The following is a 25,285-nucleotide window of genomic DNA, read 5'->3' as shown; positions in this document are numbered from 1 at the left end:
GTAAGAGGCACTGAGCTGTAGGCAGCTGGCAGTTACACACTTTCGGGGCTTGCCTGCATGCTCTGCCACACATGCACTCTCCTTGGAAAGAGAGTGCATGTGTGGCGGGGCATGCAGGCACAACCAGAAAGCACCGAATGCTTGCCGGTGCCTGCAGCTGAGCACCTCTTACTCTAGAGTAAGGGGCACTCAGCTGCAAGGGTGCTCCGGGCCTGCATGCATGTCCCACCATATATGCCCCACCACACTCTCCAGGAGTGTGTGTATGGCAGGGCGTATAGGCAGGCCCGGACCGGCACACCAGCTGAGCTTTGGGCCCGGCAACATACGCACTCTCTTTCCAAGGCAAGGAGGCAAGTTCAGATGCACATGAAAGCAGGCTGTAGACAGGATTTCATGTCAAGCAGATTTTTGTGGAGGGAGGGGGCTTCCCATTTCATGCTTCTGAATAAACAGAAGACGTGAAAGAAATGGTAGAAACAGTAGGAACGAATTTCACGCACATGCCTAATATTTAGTACTCTTTCCAGTTATCTCTAGGCCAGGGGTCCTCAAACTATGGCCCGAGGGCCGGATGCGGCCCTCCAAGGTCATTTACCCGGCCCTCGCTCAGGGTCAACCTAAGTCTGAAACGGTTTGAAAGCACACAACAACAACAACAACAACAATCATATCTCATCAGGCAAAAGCAGGTCCACACTTCCCATTGAAATACTAATAAATTTATATTTGTTAAAATTGTTCTTCATTTTAGTTATTGAATTGTTTTTGTGAGGTTTTTTGCACTACAAATAAGGTATGTGCAGTGTGCATAGGAATTCATTCATACTTTTTTCAAATTATAATCTGGCCCTCCAACAGTTTGAGGGACTGTGACCTGACCCTCTGTTTAAAAAGTTTGAGGAGCCCTGCTCTAGGCAGCTACAGACAAATAGCAGTTTAGCAGCTCATTTAAGGACAGAATCTATTCAGGTGCCTAGATCTAAGAACTCAGTTTTAGGCTGCCATATAAAATCCAGATTATCTGCTTTGAACTGGATTATATGATAGTGTAGACCATATAATCCAGTTCAAAGCAGATAATCAAAATTATTTGCATTGATAATCTGGATTATATGGTGGTGTATACTGGATTATAGGAGTCCCCACTGCCAGATAATCTGGGATAAACAGAAAACGTGGGATCAGATCCTGGGATATAGGGCTTGTCTGGAAGGGCCCCTAGACTCTCTCTGAATTTGTTATTAGCTGTCTCCATGTTGTTTCTGGTTACTATAGTGGAGCTAATTCAGTTTACTCTGCATTAAGGAAAATTTGAGTAAATCTGTGACTTTGGGGCAGTGTGGACAGCAGGACAGGAACTGGTTCAGACAAGTCTTCTGTGCACAGGGGTCAATGTCACACTCCCCTTTCCCTGCTCCCAATAGCTGTAGAGCTCCTGTTAAGACCTTCACATGTTAAGTGCGAAATTGCTCAAACTGAACGCAAGGCATACAAAATTGCAGAACAGCAAGCAAAGGAAAGAGGCCAATCAGCACGGCAATATATAATATTATTGGGAAATGCTGAGTAGTTACATTTTAGCTGAACGCACTGACAGTCTTTATGGTAGCTATACTAACAGTGACACATTTAGCAATATACTTTCCAAAGTGTCAATGAAGTATTAAAAGGGTACTACAGACCATCCACAAAAGCTTGCACAGCCTTGTGTACGTTGTTATCAAATTGCTGGAGCACCAGCACGATCTCATTATTGCTTTTGTTGGGAACAATTGACCGGACTGCATTGATCTATAACGGAAAAGAGATAAACATAATGTAGAGAAAGGCTTACTAAAAACTGGCAAATAAATAATAAATATACACACACAATGGATTTCAAATTTGAAACAGTCTGACCATGTAATGGGGGTGAGGGAAGTGAAATTTTGGTAAATATAAAAATGCAACGTTAGCATTTTTACAAACTGATAGTTGCTTTATTACTTTAGGAACATAAAAAAAATATTATTTATAATGGTTGAATATAACATTATCATTTTTATTGTATTCAAAGTTGAATTCATTCACGCAGTAATTACAAACATATGTTTTTATTTTTTATTTTTTGCTATTTCCATGAATGAAATGAAACTGTAAGGAATCTTTATAGTTTTCCCCTTTTCTTGGGAGTAGGCAAAAACAAAACACAACAAAACACAAACAAAACCATCAATATTAGTAATAGTATTCACGATAGGGTGAAGTAGTCATAAAGGACTCATTCCCATAAAAATTACATAGAAAATAAAACTAACACCAAGAATTGTAATAATCTGATACTGTTCACAGTCTTACTTGAAAATCTTCCTGCTAAATATTCTTTTGAAATATCTTTTGCAGGAGTAAACATATAAACATGTTGTGTTATAAACATATAAAGATATGAACATGCCTGCAGTGGTGCAATGGATTAAACTGTTGAATCTGCTAACCTAAAGGTTGGCAGTTTGAAGCCATGGGTTGGGATGAGCTCCCACTGTTAGCTCTAGCTTCAGCCAACCTAGCAGTTCGCAAACATGCAAATGTGAGCAGATCAATAGGTACCGCTTTGGTGGGAAGGTAATACAGGTGCCCATGCAGCCATGCCAGCAACACGACCAGGCGGTGTCTACGGACAACAAATCCCTTGGCTTGGAGATGGAGATAGAGCACCTCCCCATGACTGGAGTTGAGCATTGCTCCAGAAACCGGAGATGAAAGGGGAAGCCTTTACCTTTGTTCTGTGTATTTGTGTGTTGTTGTTATTTCACTGTATTAAGGCACTGAATGTTTGCCTATCTGTGTATACTGTAATCTGCTCTGAGTCCCCTCAAAAAGATAGTGAGGAATATAAATAAAGTGTATTATTATTATTATTATTATTATTATTATGTTTTCATTCTCAAAAAATATTTTACGACGTGAAACATTTTTCTGATGAGTGGCTAGTGGCAAATCTTCAAGAGGAAAACAGAGAAAAGCTTTTTTTCTGAGGTTTTCTGCTGGATGTCATGGAGGTAGGCAAAAGCAATCATATCCAAAATATGCAAGTAAGGAACCCATATAGCCCAGTTCCATAAAGCAGAAATGGGACAACTGTATTTTTACAGATGAAGTTAGAATACAACTCAAATAATCACTCTTCTGTGATTATAGTGGCTGAAGTAGATCATAAATCTTCTCCAACAATGTTAACGGGGAACATGCACTTTTGCCTTAATTCTTCTGATGTATTCCTTGGTGTTAATGAGTGACAGTGCTCATTTTCCTTGGCAACAGCTATCCTTTATTTCCTCCCTAAAACTGGTCTTGACATTTCCATTTACTTGCATCCTGAATGTTGCTTGTTAAATTTTAATCTATTTCCAGACCATGATACACAATCACTAATGTTAATATATTAAGGAACCATGTCAGCCTGAAGGTGCTATTGACATTTCAATTTTGGTGGAGCAGCATTTCAATGCTGTACATTTTCAATCAAATAAGACCCACCCCAAGTTGTGTTTCCCTACTTGTTTGCATCTGCCCAGCTCTACTGGCAATTATGACTCTCCTGGCATGCTGCGTATGGTGCAGTATGTCAGGATTAACTGGTATCCACTTGGAAGACCTGATCTAACTGGCAGAGACAATTTCTTCAGGCCATGCTCTCTGGTAACTGATTGCCAACTTAGCTGTTTCAATGTTCCCTGCCTAAGTGAGACAATTAGCACCATGCAAAGCCAAGGTAGAAAGGAAAAGAATGGAGAGGTGGCACAGTTGGTATAAAATAGGGGTAAAGAATTGCAATAACTATCATCCTTCATCGTTAACAAGGGCAAAATTGAACTGCACCCCAACAGCATCTGAAGGGCTACTCAGAGGAGGGCAACTAAAATGATCAGGGGTCTAGAGAACAAGCCCTATGAGGAGTGGCTTAAAGAGCTGGGCATGTTTAGCCTGAAGAAGAGAAGGCTGAGAGGAGACATGATAGCCATGTATAAATATGTGAGGGAAGTCCTAGGGAGGAGGAAGCAAGCTTGTTTTCTGCTTCCTTGGAGACTAGGACGCGGAACAATGGCTTCAAACTACAAGAAAGGAGATTCCATCTGAGCGTTAGGAAGAACTTCCTGACTGTGAGAGCTGTTCAGCAGTGGAACTCTCTGCCCTGGAGTGTGGTGGAGGCTCCTTCTTTGGAAGCTTTTAAACAGAGGTTGGATGGCCATCTGTCGGGGATGCTTTGAATGCAATTTTCCTGCTTCTTGGCAGGGGGTTGGACTGGATGGCCCATGAGGTCTCTTCCAACTCTTTGATTCTATGATCCATAAAGTACAAGAAAGAAGACCCAGGTATGCGTATAATAACATAGCAGCTGATGAATCATTCTTGGTTTTTTGTAACAGTCTAAGTCCCCTTCCACACAGCTGTATAAAATCCACATCGAACTGGATTATATGGCTGTGTGGACTCAGCTATCACAGTTCAAAGCAGATATTGTTGATTATCTGCCTTGATATTCTGGGTTATATGTCTGTGTGGAAGGACTCTTACACACCATTTCTCCTGAAAATTCTTTTCTTTTTAATGTTTTTAATCATGGCAAAAATGTTTTCAGAATGTGAACATGTATTTCAAATTAACTGCAGCTATAAAAACACCTAAACACACCTTAATAATTCTGAAATGAAGAAAAGGTGCTTCCCCCATTGCAACCAGTCATTGCAGTTGTCAGTGTGAATGAGAATATGTTTTATATGAGTTATATTCCAGGCTGTTCAGAATTTCAATGCATTCTTCTGTAGAAATGAAAGTCAGTAAATATGTGTTTAATTTGGAAGCCACTTACTGCCTCTGAATGAAAGCCCTAATAGAGCACAGACTGAAAACTCAAAATCATTCAAATAGATTGTTTCAGATGTAATTTATGTAGAAACACATTTACTTGAGAGTAACTACATTCCAAGGTCATTCCATCTCCTCCTAACTCTTAATTCTGCTTTACACATCTAGGACACCATTCACAACTGCTCATATTAATTCGGTTATTACAAAGACACATGAAAGACACAGACCGCAGAAGGTCTAGGATGAGAATGGCTGAGTGCTAAAGACAAATCATCCAGAATTCAGCCACAAAGTTCATGGACACTGATTCAGAAAAAAATATACTTGGATGTGGATGCAACTATGTGTCTTAGATTTTTCATTTGAAGCATCAGGCACCACAGATTTTTACTATAGGTTATTATAGGTTTTGGCCTGAAAAGCGAAATACAGGGCCCTTCCACACAGTCATATAACCCAGAATACTAAGGCAGAAAATCCCACAATATCTGCTTTGAACTGGGTTCTCTGAATCAACACTGTCATATATTTGGTTTGGTTTGGTTTTAATTTTATTGCATTATGTTTTAACTCTTGTGCTCTCTGGGTTTCTCCCTTTGTAAGCTGCCCCGAGTCCCTTCAGGAAGATGGAGATGGTGTATAAAAATAAACTTGTTGTTATTTATTTATTTATTTCCGGTACTTCTATCTTGTTCCTCCTCAACCCCTGAAGGGGGACTCAGGATGGCTTACATTGGCAGCAATTCGATGCCACTACATATAACAGAGCAATACAATAACAATTGAAACAATAAGTAAAACAGTCATTAAAACAGTAGAAACAGTATTAACAACCGTATCACCAATTCCAGTCAATTCCATATCCAATTCCATATCCCAAAGTGCTATTTATTATTATTATTATTATTATTATTATTATTTGAAACAAGATCACTCTGCTGGCTGTTGTACTGGATCACACATCGGGCACTTCCCAAGTGTGTAGGACTATGTGATGTTTCGGTGAATAATGTGTGCAGATCCCAGTAAGGTGGCCTTTTGCAGCTGGCAGATGGTAATCTTGTCAGCACCGATTGTGTTTAAGTGCAGGCCAAGGTCTTTAGGCACTGCACCCAGTGTGCCGACCACCTTTACTGGTTTGTGCCAGAGTCTTTCCAGTTCGATCTTTAAATCCTCATATCATGTCAGCTTTTCCAGTTGTTTCTCTTCAATCCTGCTGTCACCTGGTATTGCAACATCGACAATCCATACTTTGTTTTTTAACATGATTGTGAGGTCAGGAGTGTTGTGCTCCAGAACTCTGTCTGTCTGAATTCGGAAGTCCCAGAGGAGTTTGGCATGTTCATTCTCTGTAACTTTTTCTGGCTTGTGATCCCACCAGTTCTTTGTCGCAGTTCCAATGAATAATCTGAGCAACAGTGTTATGCCTCTGCTTGTAGTCTGTCTGTGCGATCTTCTTGTAGCACCTGAGGATGTGATCTATTGTTTCATCTGCTTCCTTGCAGAGTCTACAATTGGGATCTGTCGTTGACTTTTCAATTCTGGCTTTGATGGCATTGGTTCAAATGGCTTGTTCTTGGGCTGCCAGAATCAGGCCCTACATCTCCTTTTTCAGAGTTCCATTTGTGAGCCGCAGCCACATTTTTTCTTTGTCAATTTGGCTCTCAATTTTTCCTAATAATAATAATAATAATAATAATAATAATGCCAGTTCAAAGCAGATAATGTGGGATTTTATTCAGCTGTGTGGAAGGGGCCCCAGATCAAGTTATATATTAAATACTGAGTTTAATTAATGCGGTGAAAAATTAATTTAAATGAATTGCTTATGATGAAGCAAGACTCAATATTTCATCTTTTGCAGGATGGCAATAATATTAAAGATCTGAACAATCTGGATGAATGTGCTGCATCTGCAATATAGCATGATAATCAGAGATCATACCTTTTCCTTGATATTTACTTGAGAGCTGATTTCTGCCATCTCCAGTCTGAAGTGAGAAAGAGCTGCATGTTGCATGAAAAAAAAAACAGAAAGAAAAGGAGAAAAGTTAATTCGAACCCTCTTCCTTTATGATCTCATTCATTACTTGATGGGAGTGCAAGAGATGTGGGCAGTTCATGATTGCATTGTACCATGAAGGAAATGATTTTTTTGCTACACAACTGAAATATGTTCATTTCTAAAATAAAGCCACCTATTTGATAACTCAATTCTCAAATGTCATCAAAAGTAGCCAAAGTTTTAGGTGCAAATGAAATCTACAATTTCACTTATTGAGATTTCCTTCTAAATGGATATGCAGAAGTGGTGATATAATGTTTGGATCCGAGATGTTTCTTCTAGTCTGGATACCAGTTCTTCAGATTTTTATGCCTTTTCCAGAAGACAACTCTTCAAAAGTTAGGACATTTATTTATTTATTTATTATTTACAACATTTATATGCTGCCCTTCTCATCCCAAAGGGGACTCAAAGCGGCATAATAATAATAATAATAATAATAATAATAATAATCTTTATTTATACCCCGCTCCATCTCCCCCAAGGGGACTCAGTATGGCTTACATGAGGCCACTGGTTTCAAGGCTTACAAGATATATATACATACAATATATTATATTATTAGCATAGTACAATATCAGTATTAATTATTACTGTATTGTATTATACCATTATATTGTAATATTCTTAGTAGTATTACATGTAATATAAATATATAATTAGAATATCGTATTATTATTATTATTATTAGTAGTAGTAGTATATTGCATTACACTATAATATTATAAATATTACTAGCTGTGCCCTGCCACGCGTTGCTGTGGCCTTTAGTAAGAGTTTTGAATTCTCTGCCTGGCCTCTCTTCCTTCCTTCCCTCGCTCTCTTTCCCTCTCTCTCTCTCACACACTCCTTCCTTTCCCCTCTTTCTCTCTTTCCCCCTTTTTCTCTCTCACACTCCTTCCTTTCTCCTCTTTCTCTCTCTCTCTCCCTCTTTCTCTCTCTCTCACTCCTTCCTTTCCCCTCTTTCTCTCTCTTTCCCTCTTTCTCTCTCTCTCACTCCTTCCTTTCCCCTCTTTCTCTCTCTCTTTCCCTCTTTCTCTCTCACACTCCTTCCTTTCCCCTCTTTCTCTCTCTTTCCCTCTTTCTCTCTCTCACACTCCTTCCTTTCCCCTCTTTCTCTCTCTCTTTCCCTCTTTCTCTCTCTCACACTCCTTCCTTTCCCCTCTTTCTCTCTCTCTTTCCCTCTTTCTCTCTCTCTCACACTCCTTCCTTTCCCCTCTTTCTCTCTCTCTTTCCCTCTTTCTCTCTCTCTCACACTCCTTCCTTTCCCCTCTTTCCCTCTCTCTTTCTGTCTCTGGCATCCCTCCTTCCTCCCCCTTCTTTATGCTTGGCCATAGGGGTTCAGTGTGGCATGTTTGCCCTAATTCTGTAATTGGTGGGGTTCACGATGCTCTTTGAGTGTTGGTGAACTGTGAATTCCAGTGACTACAACTCCCAAATGTCAAGGTCTATTTTCCCCAAACTTCATCTGTGTTCATATTTGGGCGTATTGAATGCTTATGCTAAGTTTGGTCCGGATCCATCATTGTTTGAGTCCACAGTGCTGTCTGGATGTAGGTGAACTACAACTCCCAAACTCAAGGTCAATGCCCTCCAATCTTTTCCAGTGCTTTCTGTTGGTCATGGGAGTTCTGTGTGCCAAGTTTGGTTCATTTCCATCATTGGTGGAGTCCAGAATGCTCTTTGATTGTAGGTGAACTGTAAATCCCAGGAACTACATCTCGCAAATGACAAAATCATAATTGTTTGAGTGATGGTCACTCCTTCTGTTGTGAGATGTTGTGTTGTGGAGCCTCCCCTTCCTTTCCCCCCCCCCCCGCCTTTCCCTTCCCTTCCCTTCCCTTCCCTTCCCAGCACTCGCCTCTTTTGCTGTTCTTCCGTCGTCCCTCCCTCTGGCCGGATCGCGATCTAGGCAAGAGAGGCTTCATGCAAGGCTAGGCCCTACACAGAACCTCCCTCGCCTAGAGGGGAGGGGAGGAAGAAGGAGGGGGAGGAGGTGAGATTGGGGAAGAAGAAGGAGGAGGTAAGAAGGAGAAGGGAGGGGTGGTGAGTTAGCGGCGTGTGTGTTTGTGTGGAAGGCAGGGGGGTTTGTTACCGGCGTTTGGTTGTGTTGCGGAGAAGGGAGGGGGTGTGCGTTAGCGGCGTGTGTGTTTGTGTGTTGCAGGGAAGGCAGGGGTGGTGAGTTAGCAGCATGTGTGATTGTGTGGAAGGCAGGGGGGTTTGTTACCGGCGTTTGGTTGTGTTGCGGAGAAGGGAGGGGGTGTGCGTTAGCGGCGTGTGTGTTTGTGTGTTGCAGGGAAGGCAGGGGTGGTGAGTTAGCTGCATGTGTGATTGTGTGGAAGGGAGGGGGGTTTGTTACCGGCGTTTGGTTGTGTTGCGGGGAAGGGATGGTGTGTGTGTTAGCGGCGTGTGTGTTTGTGTGTTGCAGGGAAGGCAGGGGGGCTTGTTACCGCCGTTTGGTTGTGTTGCGGGGAAGGGAGGGGGTGTGTGTTAGGGGCGTGTGTGTTTGTGTGTTGCAGGGAAGGGAGGGGTGGTGAGTTAGCGGCGTGTGTGTTTGTGTAGAAGGCAGGGGGGTTTGTTACCGGCGTTTGGTTGTGTTGCGGGGAAGGGAGGAGGTGTGCGTTAGCGGCGTGTGTGTTTTTGTGTTGCGGGGAAGGGAGGTGTGGTGAGTTAGCGGGGGGAGGGGTTGTTACCGGCGTTTGGTTGTGTTGCGGGGAAGGGAGGGGGCGTGTTTTACCAGAGCTGCGTTGGAGGAGGGAAGGAGTGTTTCAGGGCCGGAAGGGGTGGGAGGAAGTTGCGATGCGTGTGTGTGTGTTTGTGGCGGCGACGTGTTCGTGCTGGGCGAGGGAGGGAGGGAAGTGCCGTTCGGCCGTTCGGCCATGTGTGCGCGCGCGCTGGGGTCTTTGCGGCAGTGCGCATGCTCAGTTGTTTTGCCACTTTGTGAGTGTGTTGTTGTGTTGTTTGTAATTGTGAGTGGATTAGTTTGTACCGAGTGGGTTGTCCTAGGGCCATGGCAATTTTGGTGCAGTTTCGTTGGGGGGGGTTAGAGTTTACCTGTCCGGTATAACCAACCTAACAGATTTATATATATAGATATGCATATATATTATATTACATTACATTATATTATATTATTAACATAGCACAATTATTTTTAATGCTCTGAAAAGGTTCAGCTACCGCTTTTCTCTCTGTTCAGCTATTAACACTAGTAAAAAAACAAAATATTTCTAAATACTGATGGGGTGTTGTTATTTTGCTTGGGAGAACTGTACAATTACTACAAATTATAAAAACTTATAATACCTTTATTCTTGTACCCTGCCTCCATCTCGCCAAAGAGATTCAGGGTGGCTTACATATGGCACAAAGTTCACTATTACAACCTCCCACAAATCTTAATCCCTCATAATTCTGGCCAATTTACTAGAAAACAGTGATGACATTTGGATAGTTTCTGTTGTTAGGAAGATAACAGTAAATGAAGAATCTGACCTGTCCCCAAACAGCTGGTCAAGGGAAGGGAGCGGAGGAAAGTGTTGTTAAAACTGTAGATCAGGGGACATGACAACAGCAATATCTCTCAATCTCGGGGGACGGGACTGAATATTGCAGATTTCATTTGAGTACTATTTGTTGCGTCTTTCACTTCAAAATATTCAGACAAATGTAAAAACAACCCACAAGAATTTAAGATATGACTGTGACCGTAAGTCAACAAAATGCACTGGATCTGTCAGAGTTGAACGTTAATTTTTGAAGAAATGTAACATATATTTTTCACAAAATAATCCTACATAGTACAACTCTTGCACCTGGTACCTGTGATTTCAGCTACTTCCATCTGACTATATATATATATATATATATATATACACACTTTATTTGTATACTGCTGTTCATTACACTCATTGCACTGTCTATTCAAACGCCTGTTCAAATAACCAGGTTTTCAACTTTTTCCAGAATACCATTAATGATGGAGCCGATCTAATGTCCATGGGAAGGGCGTTCCACAGCCGAGTGGCCACCGCCGAGAAGGCCCTATATCTTCTCTAGGGATTTCCTAGGTCCTCCAGGTGATTCTATGGTAATATTCTGCCAGAAATTCCCAGAGTCATATTAGAAGGCCTAGCAAATGACTAGAGGGGATAGGATTGTTTCAATATGCTTCATTACTATCCGTGGTTTCCTGCTATTTTGGCACCTTCAGGAATTTATCCCTTGTGGTTTTAGCATCATACTGTATCATTCTATATTGATGATTAGCCGTCCCCTGCTACGTGTTGCTGTGGCCCAGTCTGTGTATATATGTTTTGTGTGTATACATATGTGTGTGTATATATTTGTGTATATGTGTATATATGTGGTTTTGTGCATGTGTTGTAATGTATTTTTTATTTTTTGGCTTTTTAAGTCTCTTTCGCTGTGTTTTTCAGCATTTTTATGAGCGATGGTCACTTATTGGCCTGATACGTGTATTGTGTCCAAATTTGGTGTCAATTCATCCAGTGATTTTTGTGTTATGTTAATCCCACAAATGAACATTATATTTTTATTTATATAGATTTTATTTCCTTTCACCAATGTATAGCAGTACAGGTTGAGCATCCCCTATCTGGAATTTTGAAATACTCCAATATCCGAAACCTTTTGCCGCCAGCCTACTTCTGTCTTTGAGGCAGTGGGTGCATTGTTCATCCTTGTTTGTTCACAAGGCAGATGTGGGCAGCTGGTGAGAAGAGAGAAGCTGGAGTGTACAGAGACATACAGATGGAGAAAGATGCAAGGATCTGGGAAGCAGTCAGAGGTGTGGATTGATGTTGAGCACTATGATTTGATTCCTGCCATTTTGTGTAACCTCAGTCTCTCTCAAGTCTCATGTCTCATTCAAAATATAAGACATGCTTCAATGAGACATGAGGCCAGTGAGATGCCCACAAAACATACCCTCAAAGTGTAATAAAATGGCAGCTGTGTCTTAAACTAAGTATATAAGGTTTATATAAAGCATCAGGAACCCCCGGTGGCGCAGTGGGTTAAACCACTGAGCTGCTAAACTTGTTGACCGAAAGGTCACAGGTTCAAATCTGAGGAGCGCCGTAAGCTTCCGCTGTCAGCCCCAGCTTTTGCCAACCTAGCAGTTCAAAAACATGCAAATGTGAGTAGATCAATAGGTACCACTCCGGCAGGAAGGTAACGGCGTTCCATGCAGTCATGCAGGCCACATGACCTTAGAGGTGTCTACGCATAACACTCGCTCTTCGGCTTAGAAATGGAGATGAGCACCACACCCCAGAGTCGGACTTAACTGGACTTAATGTCAGGGGAAAACCTTTACCTTTACCTATGAAACATCAATGAATTTGGTGTTTTGTTCACACCTTCAAGACATTTCATTACGTGTATGCACGTGTGTGTGTACACACACACACACACACACACACACACACAAATATGGTTATTTCAACTCCTTCCCCCCAATCCAAAATCCCCAGGGCTCTTCCAGACAGGCCCTATATCCCAGGATCTCATCCCAGGTTTTCTGCTTTAAATTGGATTATATGAGTCCACACTGCCAGATAATCAGGGTTAAACAGAAAACCTGGGAGCATATCCTGGGATATAGGGCCTGTCTGGAAAGGCCCCCAAGCATTTCAAATATAGGATAGGATACTCATCCTCTAGTACGAGAAATTAAAAGTAGCCAAGATTGCCATTGCTTTTACCAGACATAAATTGTTATAGAAATTCCAGCTGAAGGAGACGTAAGTGTGTTTGTGAGAGAGATGCCCTTTCAAACTGACAACAGGAGAGATTCGATATGGGAGATGCTTTGAAAAGACTTTCACTAAAGATGCTCTTCTTTCGAGAATGAGTTGGAAAGGATGGTAATACCCAACTGCTCCAGTTAATTCAAGTCTTGAATACAAAATACAGTGAACACAGTGTGTGTATAAAAAGCCAACTAGGAAGAGCTTTTCATGCCTGAAAGTCAGCTTCAAGGCTTCGCCTCTTTCTTTTGTGGCATCTCATTCACATTTTCCATTCTGAAATGTCACTGCATGCCCAGCATGATTGTATAAGAGAAAGGGAAAGCAATAAGGCACCTCTTATTCAAAGAGAAGTTTCATCTTTCAGTGCTGGTTTCCAAGCCCATGTTTCCCGAATTAGGGAAATGCTATTCTATTTATTCCTTACATAGCTGAGACAAGAGGGTATTTGACTAAAATTTCAAATGTGATGCTCTCATTAAAGAACACACTCTCGCCTTAAGAACCAAAGCAGATTGTCATGTAAATGTCATATGTTGGCAAAACGTTTTTTTTTAAAAAAATCCCTTCCCACCTTATGCAGTTTTTTGCCCATATTAGAAGTGTTGCGACTATTTCCTCAAAGAATAAGCACAATGAGACATTCAAGAAGTGAAAAGTTCTGTACCAGTAACAAGGGAGACAGGACAGCAAAGTAAATCAAAACTTGGCACACTGAATGATGTGTGGAATTTAGAGGCTTGAAGAGGAAAGGTGATGATGAGAAATCACACATCTTAAAGGAATGCATTTTCAAGTATGCAAGATATTAGTTTATCTCCTTTTCTTGTGGCTTTGGAATTCTTTAAGTAAAGGTTTCCCCTTGAAATTAAGTCTAGTCATGTCCAACTTTGGGGGGTAGTGCTCATCTCAATTTCGAAGCTGAAGAGCCGGCATTCTCCGTAGACGCTTCTGAGGTCAAGTGGCCGGCATGACTTTATGGAGCGCAGTTACCTTCCTGCTGGAGCAGTACCTTCAAAAAAGGGGAAAGAACAGACTGTGGGAACTATCAAGGTATCTCCCTTCTAACCTCCGCTGGGAAAATCCTCACAAGAATCCTTGCAAACCGCCTTCTGCCCCTCTCAGAAGACACCTTCCCAGAATCCCAGAACAGCTTCTGCCCCTCCAGAGGAACCGTGGACATGATCTTCACTGCACGACAGCTCCAAGAAAAATGCAGGGAACAAAATCAACCTCTGTACATAGCATTCATTGACCTTGCAAAAGCATTTGACATAGTGAACCCCAGCGCTCTCTGGACCATCCTCCAAAAGATCGGGTGCCCTAACAAATTCGTGAACATCCTGTGGCTCCTCCATGATGACATGATGGCAACAGACTTGGACAGCAATGGCTCTCAAAGTGACCCATTTAAGGTGGAATCAGGTGTCAAACAGGGATGTGTTATTACCCCAACTTTATTTTCCATCTTCATTGCTATGATACTTCATCTTGTTAACGGGAAGCTTCCCACCGGAGTGGAAATCATCTATCGGAGAGATGGCAAGCTGTTTAACCTCAGCAGACTGAAAGCCAAAACCAAGGTTACAACAACATATGTTACAGAACTCCAGTATGCTGATGACAACATCATCTGTGCGCATTCAGAAGAAGATCTACAAGCCACTCTAAACACCTTTGCAGAAGCATACGAGAAGCTCGGCCTGTCATTGAACATGGAGAAAACCAAAGTGCTGTTCCAGCAGTCACCAGTCAATCCCTCTCCAATGCCAGAAATACAGCTTTATGGTGTAGCATTAGAAAAGTTGATCATTTCTACTACCTTGGCAGCCCCCTCTCCACAAAAGTCAACATTGACACTGAAATACAACACCGCCAGAACTCTGTGAGTGCAGCTTTTTTACAAATGAAGCAGAGAATGTTTGAGGACCAGGACATCCGTTGGGATACCAAGGTGCTTGTTTATAAAGCTATTGTCCTCCCAACCCTGCTCTATGCCTGTGAGACGTGGACAGTCTACAGACGTCACATGCAACTCCTGGAATGATTCCGTCAGTGTTGTCTCCGGAAAATCCCGCAAATCTCTTAGGTAGACAAGCGGACAAATGTCAGCGTGCTGGAAGAAGCAAAGACCACCAGCACTGAAGCGATGGTCCTGCACCATCAACTCCGCTGGACCGGCCACGTTGTCCGGATGCCCGAACACCGTCTCCCAAAGCAGTTGCTCTACTCCGAACTCAAGAACGGAAAACGGAATGTTGGAGGACAGGAAAAGGGATTTGAAGATGGGCTCAAAGCCAACCTTAAAAACTCTGGCATAGACACTGAGAACTGGGAAGCCCTGGCCCTTGAGCGCTCCAGTTGGAGGTCAACTGTGACCAGCAGTGCTGTAGAATTGGAAGAGGCACGCATGGAGGGTGCCAAGAGGAAGACGTGTCAAGCCAACCCCAACCAAGACTGCCTTCCACTGGCAAACCAATGCCCTCACTGCAAGAGAAGATGCAGGTAAAGAATAGGGCTCCACAGTCACATATGGACCCACTTCCAGTACACTGATCCTGGAAGACTATCCTACTCGGACAACGAGGGATCGCCTAAGTTTGGTATAGATCTGACTGTTGTAACTCTACAAGACCAGGTCTCAAATCTCCACTTGGCCATGGAAATCCATGAGGTAATGCTGGATGGTAAACCCTATCTGAAGAAATCTTGTCCAAACCTCCCCCCCTCCCCCAAAACCCTAGGATAAGCTCGTCTTAGAGTTGCCATACTTTTGAAGGTACACAGCAATCTGTGGTCAATAATGCATAACTTTGTACAATGATACATGTGTTGTTGATCCTAAAATATTTTTAAAGCACACAGTAAGAGATAATTTACAACTGGCGAAACCAAAGGTCAGCATAACCTGCCTTTCTCATCTGGGGCATCCTGCCTTGGTGATGGCCAAAGTCACAACGCAAGCTTCTTCCTCTGGAAAAAAAACAACTGCAGAAACAGCCAAGTATTTATTTTGGAAATATTACCCTTCTAATGTTACCATGTCTATGTGTTAGTTTGTTACGGCAAGACCAACAGTGGCTTGGATGGCGGGATTGCACAAATATGCTTGGCCTTTTGCTTTGAGTATTAGATGCTAAATGCCATGTGAAAACAAGCCTGTTTATACTAAAGAGGTGGTCAAGAGACAACCTCAAGCTCATCCATCTTTTACTTTGTTTGTCAACCTCCAACTGTAAATTAATTTGATTCAGCTGTTCCTCCAACTGCAAAGAAAAACAGTAAGTTGAGTTTGGCTTGTAGCATCAGGAATTCTGTTTCAGCAGATTCCACCTATCATAGAATCATAGACTCATAGAATTGGAAGAGACCTTGTGGGCCATCCAGTCCAACCCCCTGCCAAGAAGCAGTACATTCAAAGCACCCCTGACAGATGGCCATCCAGCCCCTGTTTAAAAGCCTCCAAAGAAGGAGTCTCCACCACGCTCTGGGGCAAAGAGTTCCACTGCTGAACGGTTATCACAGTCAGGAAATTCTTCCTAATGCTCAGATGGAATCTCTTGTAGTTTGAAGCCATTGTTCCATGTCCTAGTCTCCAGGGAAGCAGAAAACAAGCTTGCTCCCTCCTCTCTATGACTTCCTCTCACGTATTTATCCCGACCTTCTTGATGCATTTGCTATGTATGTTCCTCATATATGCAGTTTGATTTCAGTTTTACAAAGTCTTCAGTTTTATCTGCCAAAGAGTGATGGTGCTTCACCAAACTACAACTCCCAAGATTTCACAGCATGGCAGTTAAAGTTGTGTCAAACTGAATTAATGTAGATTCACCCCAACAGGAATGTAATACTCCATCTCCAAACAAATCTTGCAAAAGAAACCCTCCAATAAGGTTGCCACAAGTCAAAATTAACCTAAGAGACACACCATCATCATCAACCATACACATAACAAGAATAGAGTAATAGCTTTGTCGAAGGCTTCCATGGCTGGAATCGCCAGGTTGTTGTAGGTTTTTCAGGCTGCATGGCCATGCTCTAGAAGCATTCTCCCCCGACACCCTGCCCGCCTCTATGGCAGGCATCCCCAGAGGTTGTGAGGTCTCTGAGGATGCTTGCCACACATGCAGGTGAAACATCAGGAGAGAATGCCTCTAGAACATGACCATATAGCCCGAAAAAACTTACAACAACCCAGAGTAATAGCTACTTTAACATGCATAAGCAAAAATTAACATGAATGCTACATTAAACACTGATAATGCAATAGAGATGAATTTTGCAATTTTCAGCCTTTTTATAGTAGTTTTTTATTTACATACATTAACAACTTACAGTGTAAAGAAAACACAAAACAGTGAACATATTACAAACACACAGCCCCGCCACCAAGGCCTGAACAAGTATCCTTTCCTTTGCCATATATTTCTAAGTCAACCATTAATCAAATGTCATATCCAAAATTCCTGACCAACAAGGTTATATTGTTTTCCATTTTCACTCTCTAAAGCATATTTAATAAAAACCAACTAGTATGCATCAAAATCTGATCTGTTGAGTTTCCTAATTTGAGAGAGATTTTATTGTTGCTATCAACAAATTAGTTTGCATAAATTGTAGATCAAAACACCAGGAAACAATCTTGTCATTTCTTTTCCGGTCCCAATTCAAGGTGCAGGTTATCACCTATAAAGCCCTAAACGGTTTGGGACCCGCCTACCTTTGTGACCGTATCGCTCTCCATGAACCATCTCGGGCCCTCCGTTCTTCTGGGGAGGCCCTTCTTTCACCCCTGCCAATCTCCCAGACTCGCTTTTTCCTCTGTGCCCCCCCCCCCCCCGACTCTGGAACTCACTTCTTGGAGAGATTAGGAAATCCCCTACCCTAGAAACCTTTAAAAAGAACCTCAAAACCTGGCTCTTCTAATGTTCAGATGGAATCTCCTTTCTTGTGGTTTGAAGCCATTGTTCTGCGTCCAAGTCTCCAGGGCAGCATAAAACAAGCTTGCTCCCTCCTCCCTGTGGCTTCCTCTCACATATTTATACATGGCTAACTATCATGTCTCCTCTCAGCCTTCTCTTTTTCAAGCTAAACATGCCCAGCTCTTTAAGCCGCTCCTCATAGGGCTTGTTCTCCATTATTACCTATTTTGATAAATTTATCATTCCAAAAACTCTTCACTTGGGGGCATTTCCCCCATAAATGAAAATATGTCCCTTTGTGCATGCCATATCTCCAGCAGAGTTTGCTTTCCAGTGGTTCCCAACTTTTTTTTTTTTACCAGGGATCACTTGACCAGGGACCTCTCTCCAACATTAGGATTACGAATCAGTTCTTGGTCAACTTTAGATTTGGTTTTATTATTTCAGTTGCTTATTCAGAAAATTGCATTGGACAGACCACATCAGTTCTAGTTTCTGATACAGAAAATGTGCCATCCAGTAGTCGCCATCTTCTCGCCCACAGGAAACCATATTTAATAAGCCTTGGCATTATAAGAGGGTTTCGCGAGACCAGTCGCTGCTGTTGCAATGGTGTAGTAACTGTGAGGCCATATTTTAGTTCTTGCGGACCACTGGTGGTCCATGGATCACAGGTTGGGAACCACTGGTTTAGAGGAATACATTCCATATGGAGAAATGTTGAATGACAGCAAGCTGGTTTGGACTTTTAGAAGTTAAATAATAAATCATCTGAAAAGTATTGCTTGATTCCCACCCCCAAACACACACATCAACCAGCTGGCACATATTTGCACTCCCCAAAGCATGGAAAATCTCATAATTTACAAAACAACACATTCCTTCTTTGTAAATGGGGAATGTAACATGTCTGTGTAAAATGGAAGATGGCTGGAAGGAATAATAAAGCCACGAGCAATCATTTCCCACTTCATCTAATTCTAGTTGGCACAGTGGTGGGACTCACAGATAAACTGCGTGGCCAAGTAAGGGATGAAGAATAACACAGGCAAAATGAGAACCAAGTAGAATTTGGAAAGAGCTCTGCTAAAACCAGCTGCAAGGCAACTATATCTCATATGTTAGCATTTCTGTTCAGGGACACTGAGTATGAGAGAGCTCTTTCCACAATAAACAAAAGCCCTTTGAATGATCAATTGCCAGTCCAACTGTATTTTATATTGTTATGACGCCAGCAAGACAGCACGTTTTTAACAAAAAGCCAAGAAACATGAGACCTCCCATCTGAAATAGGCAAGTTGCAGCTCACAGAAATCCCAAGAGCCCTGTTCTCTAAGAGCATCGCTTACTGAAGTCAGTGTAAGGGCCTTATCTCACAAGGCAGGTAAAGTCGAACATCAAAGCAATAGTGCCCTCCCTGTCCCATGATATTTATTTGTGGTGTCAGGGCAACCAGACAATTGTATTACATTTCTAACAGAACAAAACAAACAAACAGACAAAATACAAAATTTGTGAGTTTGGTAGTTGATTAAATGTCCTTTGACCAGTATCTGGCCACTTGGAGTGCCTCTGGTGTTGCTGCAAGAAGGTCCTCCATTGTGCATGTGGCGGGGCTCAGGTTGCATTGCAGCAGGTGGTCAGTGGTTTGCTCTTCTCCGCACTCGCATGTCGTGGATTCCACTTTGTAGCCACATTTATTGAAGTTTGCTCTGCATCTTGTGGTGCCAGAGCGCAGTCTGTTCAGCGCCTTCCAAGTCGCCCAGTCTTCTGTGTGCCCAGGGGGGAGTCTCTCATTTGGCATCAGCCATTGGTTGAGGTTCTGGGTTGATGAAGTCACTCAGCAATTGTTGTCATGTGGGAAATAGTTTTAAAAGTTATTCTTTTTTCTAACTAAAAAAATCCCATTAATGCAGTGGCACAGTGGCTTAAATAGCTGAGGTGCTGAACTTGTTGACCGATAGGTTGCAGGATTGAATCTGGGAAGTGGTGTGAGCTCCTGCTGTCAGCCCCAGCTTCTACAAACCTAGCAGCTCAAAAACATGCAAATGTGAGTAGATCAGTAGGTACAGCTTTGGTGGGAAGGTAACGGTGCTCCATGCAGTCATGCAGGTCAAATGTCCTAGGAGGTGCCTATGGACAACACCAGCTCTTTGGCTTAAAAATAGAGATGAGCACTCTATCTAACTCCTATTAGATTAAATCAGGTTGATAAAAAATATTCAAATCAGTGCTGGAGAGGTTGTCAGGAAATAGGGACGTATTTTCATATGTGGTGGTCATGTAACATTATACAAAAATTTTGGGAAAGCATATTCAAAGAAATAAGAGCAATAATAAAAATAGAGACTGAGATTACACCAAAACTAGCTTTATTACTTATACATGATAATATAATTCCCTTACAAGAGAAGAAATAATTGGTTTCTAATTTGATAACAGCAGCTAAATTGTTAATAGCAAAAAATTGGAAGGAAAAAAATTCAATTAGAAGAATAGTATAGGGAAATTTGGAATATAGCGATTAATGATAAGCTAACTTGCAATATTAAAATTAAAAGGACAATATGTAAACAAACAGACTTTTTGAAAATATGGGGAAAATTTTTCGAGTATGTGTTTAATGAGGAAAAGGGGTATAAGCCAGCAAGAGAAACAATGATATTTTGGAATGGTGAAACAACATGAGTTGGTTGGTCCTGGTGGAGGGGGCACAAACTAAGGGCCCTGCTTTATAAGGCCATCAGATAAGGCAGCTGTGCTGCATGGTTTTGGAAGTACCTGCTGAGTTGGGACCTCCATCCTGCAAAGAGGAAAAGGTTCCTCTGGTGGAACAGAGGTCCAAGTCAGTGGCCACAAAGAGCAAAGAACTCAAGGGTTCCTGTACCATTGCACTCTTCACTGGTAGGACTGCTTACAATAATCTCAAAATACACTTCCTGATTCTGTGGTGGTGTATAAGGAGACCATGAGAGACAAACCTTTTCATTTTTAGTGTTATAATATTTCTTGCAATATTATAATAAAGAGTAGTATCATACTTGGTTTGGTTGTTATGAACTGAAGAAAGATAATGTCTGCTTGTTCTTGGGGGTGCCATACATTTTTTTTCTGGATTAGAAATGCTGCGGCTAACACTTCTGGATTTGTGGGCAAGAGATTCTGTGAGAAATTGTTAGTTTCTAGTCTTTTAATTTGCCAACCAGATCAGGTTTTCCTAAGCTAATCCTCTGGCTATTGTAACATTGCTGGGGAAATGTTTAGCTTCTGTAGTCCATGAATTGTGAGTCTCTCAAACACTGTATTATTATTATTATTATTATTATTATTATTAGTATTATTATTATTTGCAGTAATGTCCACAGTTCTGGACTCAGCAATATATTTTATAATGAACTTCCTGTAAAGAAAACAGTGCAATAAAAGCAACGAGGGAACCACATCCATCTTTCTCCTGATATTGGTGACTAGGAAGGGGAGGTTTAAATCCTTCCATTTCTGCCTGATGAGAGGTGTATGTTTATCTTTCTGTGGCTGCATGTGTATGTGTTCTTAAAAGTTTTGAAAATAAATGTTTGTGCTCACAGCTATAGTGGAGGGGATCTTTCCATACATATTATTTTGGCATCACACCACACAGGCTTTTTGAAAAGGATCTTTCTGAAAGTTGTCGCTGTGGAAAAATTCCAGGGGATACCTCTTTTGGTTTTTATTAAAAGGCATTTTATTATTTGTAGAAACTTTAAACATTTCCTAAAAATCAGTGGATGACCAAAACATTCTGAAACTTGGCGGGGGGGGGGGGGTTGTACTTGTAAATGTGTCCTCCAAGTGTGGCTTATTTTGTCCCAACAGCCATAAAAATGACAGAAAGAAGAGCCTCAAAAGTTACTTCAATTGTCGGCAATGGGCTGGATCTTCCCAGAACATAGATGAACTGGGAGTGGGACTAAAGTTAATGGGCGGGAGACTGAGAACACAGTCATCTTAAATGTAGTTTGGGAAGGTGAACCCCCTGTAGAAGAGAATGCAAAAGGCCCTGCCCTAAACTACATTTCCCAGAATGCAGTGCTCAGCATCTGAAAAACCCAATGAGGGCACATCAGCCAGCCATCTAGAGTCAGTCTAATAATAATAAAATTATTGCATCTGCAAAGAGGACTTAAGTAAGTAATATTACAAATCTATGCTAAGTTGAACTTATGTGGTTGTGTGTCATAAAGACAGACAGACATTCAAGGGAATTGCTTTTGTCGCATTTTGGGAAGATAAATTGTTTTGGTCTAAATTTTTGAAATTCCCCAAAAAATCTGCAGATGGGTGAATCTTTCTGAAACTTCTGGAGATTGATGTCCTGGTTAACTTGTGCATTGTATATAAAATTCTTGTAGGTTTTTTTTAAAATGTAGTTAATAAATACTCTGAAGATTCCCCAAAAATCCATGGATAAGTGAAACATTCTGAAATTTGGCGGGCTAACAGTGGTAAATGTGTTCTACCATTGTAACAAGTTTCACTCCAGTACCTGTAAAAATGAGGAGCTCCTTAAGTTTCTCCAATTGTAGTAATTATGCACAATTACTATAACAAAATAGTAACAAAATTTTGTCACTTTTGTTATAGTACTGAATTTTTCATTTATACTTTAGAAACACTTTAGAAACGAAGTGCCAGCACCCCCTAGTTTTGTAATGACTTTTGACCCATTTTAATAGATCGCACTTTCCTAATATGTAGCACCCTTTGTCCCTTCTCATTCATTCTGTATTTACTAAGAAGCAAATGTGAGCAACAGGAATGTTGTATCCTCACAGCTGATCATATCATTCTCCCTTTGATTTGGGGATAATTTCACTAGCCAGGGGGCCTTTTGTTTTGAAGGCTCTCTTTGTTGTTGAGCCGCAACAAGAAGCACCAGTTTTGTCATATTTCCTATCTAGAAACGTAGGATATGAACGCCTCCCTATTTTTCTCAGAGACAATAATGCAGGCATGAAGTTGAGAAATCTGGGCCTTTCTAGTGGAAAGGAAGGTTATGTATATTATAATTAAACAGATAATCTGATTCATATAGTGGGGAGCATGACTATAGCTCACTCATACTCTGCTGCACCAGAAATCATCTATTAGCAATTCAAAGCCAACATGTGTACTTTCAAATATGTCATTTTATAAAATGACATGTAGCAAGTGCTATTTTAGGCCTGTTTATAGTTGACAGAGTGCAAAACCATAAAATTATAGTAATTGCCTTTTAAAGTGTTCTTCTATGGACATGGCAGTGGTTTCCCACATTACAGTGATTTCCATGGCCAATTTCTAACATTTGCGGAATAGAAAGAAACCAAGCTCATTTTAACATGCTTAGGAGACCAAAATTGAAATGGGCTTTTAAAAAACAGTATGCTGGCAAGCAAAAGTTTAAGCCATCCCAAAACACTAAGGACCTCCTCCCACAAAGGAGTGGGGAAAGGGAATCTTCTTCTTATGGCCTCATCACACTAGAGAAAAAAAATCCACTTAAGAGCTGGCTTCTGCCTCCTGCAGTATTCTGGGGTTTGTAGTTTAGGGAGGAGCCTTTAAAAGCCTCACTAAACAACAAACCCCAGAATTCTGCAGGAGGCAGAAACCAGCTCTTAAGTGTTTTTCTTCTCTAGTGTGATGAGGCCACTAGTGTAGTATTCAGTGGCCTTCCGTTCCCAAAGGAAACAGAGAATTTAACAATAGTTCCCATCTCACCTTAAAGTCCAACAGTTCCCATCCCACCTTAAACGATCTAATTTTAGCTGTTTCTTTGCGCAGGGAGAGCACTGGAGTCAATTTCTCCCTGACTTCATAATCCTCCTGTTTCTATACACTTAAAAGACGAATAGGCTCCACAGGACTACATCTTGAACTGAGGGGAACTCTGTGTCTGATGATGTAACAAGTTTCCCTGAAGCAATTTTAAATAATTCACTGAAATTTTAATGATTCACTGAATCATTCAATAAATTAGAGAGATTTTCCTTTTGAAAAGAAGATATTCATCCAGTAAATTTCCTTAGGGCTGCTTAACTACTGGAATATTGGTGATAGTTTGGGATTGCCAAATATAATTTCCTTTGTTTTAATTCTATGCAACAACTATATCACTGAAGAGAGCAAAAGTTGTTAATGGGGAAGAACACACAACGATATTACTTTAAGCAGTTGTGCCGTCCACCCAGACGATATAAAAAATAAAACTGCGACGTGCTTCTCTCTATGCCTGAGCGAACTGCAGATGTCTATATTGAGAAGCTTGAGATACTCAGCAACTGAGACTATTACTGGTTTAAACATCAAAAAAGGATATTTATTTATTCAAAGTCCTTGAAGACTTGGCACAGTTCATCAAAGCTGCAAACAAACAGTCAATAGATGAAACTCCAAAAATATTATTTCTTTTCTTTAGTTACAGAGGTAACCCTTTCTCCAGATGGCAGATAAGATCCTGGAATCTGAACACCCTAACCTTAAGCTGTTGTGGTTTAGAAAAAAGCAGGGTTTTTTCTCTATAACTTAAGGTTAGTTCTGGAGACAAAGCAGTCAAGACTCTCTCTCTCTATAACTATATAACTCAATTTTCTCAATTAAGCTTATCTGTCTATAATATCTCAATACAGCTCAATATACAATATACTATCTATATTAACTCAATATAGCTTAATACTTATCTATAATGTATAATTTTTGTAATGGTTTTCCCAGAGCTAACTGCCTAGCCATCAGCACGTCAGAAGTCTTTCCTCAAACTAAAAAGGCAGGGGAGATTCTAAAATGGAGATCTCTTCCCTGGGAGAAAAGGCGGTCCCTAGACCCAAATAAAACCAATAGCTGCAAAGGAAGCCTGCAGACTCTGATACTATTAACCTTTAGGGCTCTTGCAAAGCTATAGCAGCCCTGGGAGAAAATGCAAGAGGAAGCAACCTCAAGCAACTTTAAAGTAAGGGAAATCAGGATCCTGGGAGACGGAACAGAAGTAAAACCATTGGAACTGATCTTCTGAAGGGTATGATTTTTCTCCATTTTATTGATCACACATTACATCATAGGTAGCTTTGCAAAGCCTTGTTCTTTAAGACTGCTGCATAGAAATCTTTAAATCAGTGTCATCAAATTTTGAGAAATAGAAGAAAGAATATCAATGGTTATAGAAAAAACTCTATTCTTAGATATTGCAATGGATAAAACATGTAGGAATTTTCTGCTATAAACCGTGGCTCCCAACCGTTGGTCCTCCAGGTGTTTTGGACTTCAACTCTCAGAAATCTCAGCCAGTTTACCAGCAGTGAGGAATTGTGGGAACTGAAGTCCAAAACACCTGGAAGACCAAAGTTTGGGAACAACTATGCTATAAAATAAAGCAAGTATTTTGCCAGGCTTTAGTAAAGCTGTCCTCCAAGAATGGCAGAAAGGTTATTTTTACTCTGAAGATGTGTTTGGCAGCAGCACTATAAGTTTATTGGACAATGGATAATCCAGATTTATGCTCCAACTACAGAGGCAGAAAGATAAAAAAAACAGAAAGGTTTTGTGCTGGACTCTTGGAAGGAGTTGATCAGACACCAGAACAGAACCTCGTTAATCTTAGGCCTCTTCTACACTGCCACATAATCCAGATTTTCAAAGCAAATAATCCAGGTTATGTT

At 41.2% G+C, this 25,285-nt stretch overlaps 1 protein-coding gene across 5 annotated transcripts in view; it reads right to left on the bottom strand.

Annotated features, from left to right (window-relative positions):
• The window catches only part of SPATS2L (spermatogenesis associated serine rich 2 like), a 64,936-nt gene that overhangs the window by 25,930 nt on the left and 13,721 nt on the right, over positions 1-25,285 (bottom strand). For 4 of the 5 annotated variants that reach the window (XM_060781888.2, XM_067470593.1, XM_060781871.2 and 1 more), the window contains exons 2-3: positions 6,797-6,858; positions 1,686-1,794 (exon numbers count right to left, since the gene is read on the bottom strand). In XM_060781888.2, the coding sequence (XP_060637871.2) occupies positions 1,686-1,794; positions 6,797-6,835 (148 nt within the window). In that variant the 5' untranslated portion in view covers positions 6,836-6,858. Of the gene's footprint in view, positions 1-1,685; positions 1,795-4,674; positions 4,803-6,796; positions 6,861-25,285 lie in introns of those variants that run through there. The other variant, XM_067470592.1, reaches the window with a different exon arrangement.

Source organism: Anolis sagrei, chromosome 1 (assembly GCF_037176765.1).
Source record: "Anolis sagrei isolate rAnoSag1 chromosome 1, rAnoSag1.mat, whole genome shotgun sequence".
In the NCBI taxonomy this organism is placed as follows: Eukaryota; Metazoa; Chordata; class Lepidosauria; order Squamata; family Dactyloidae; genus Anolis; species Anolis sagrei.
This window is presented reverse-complemented; position numbering and strand designations above follow the sequence as displayed.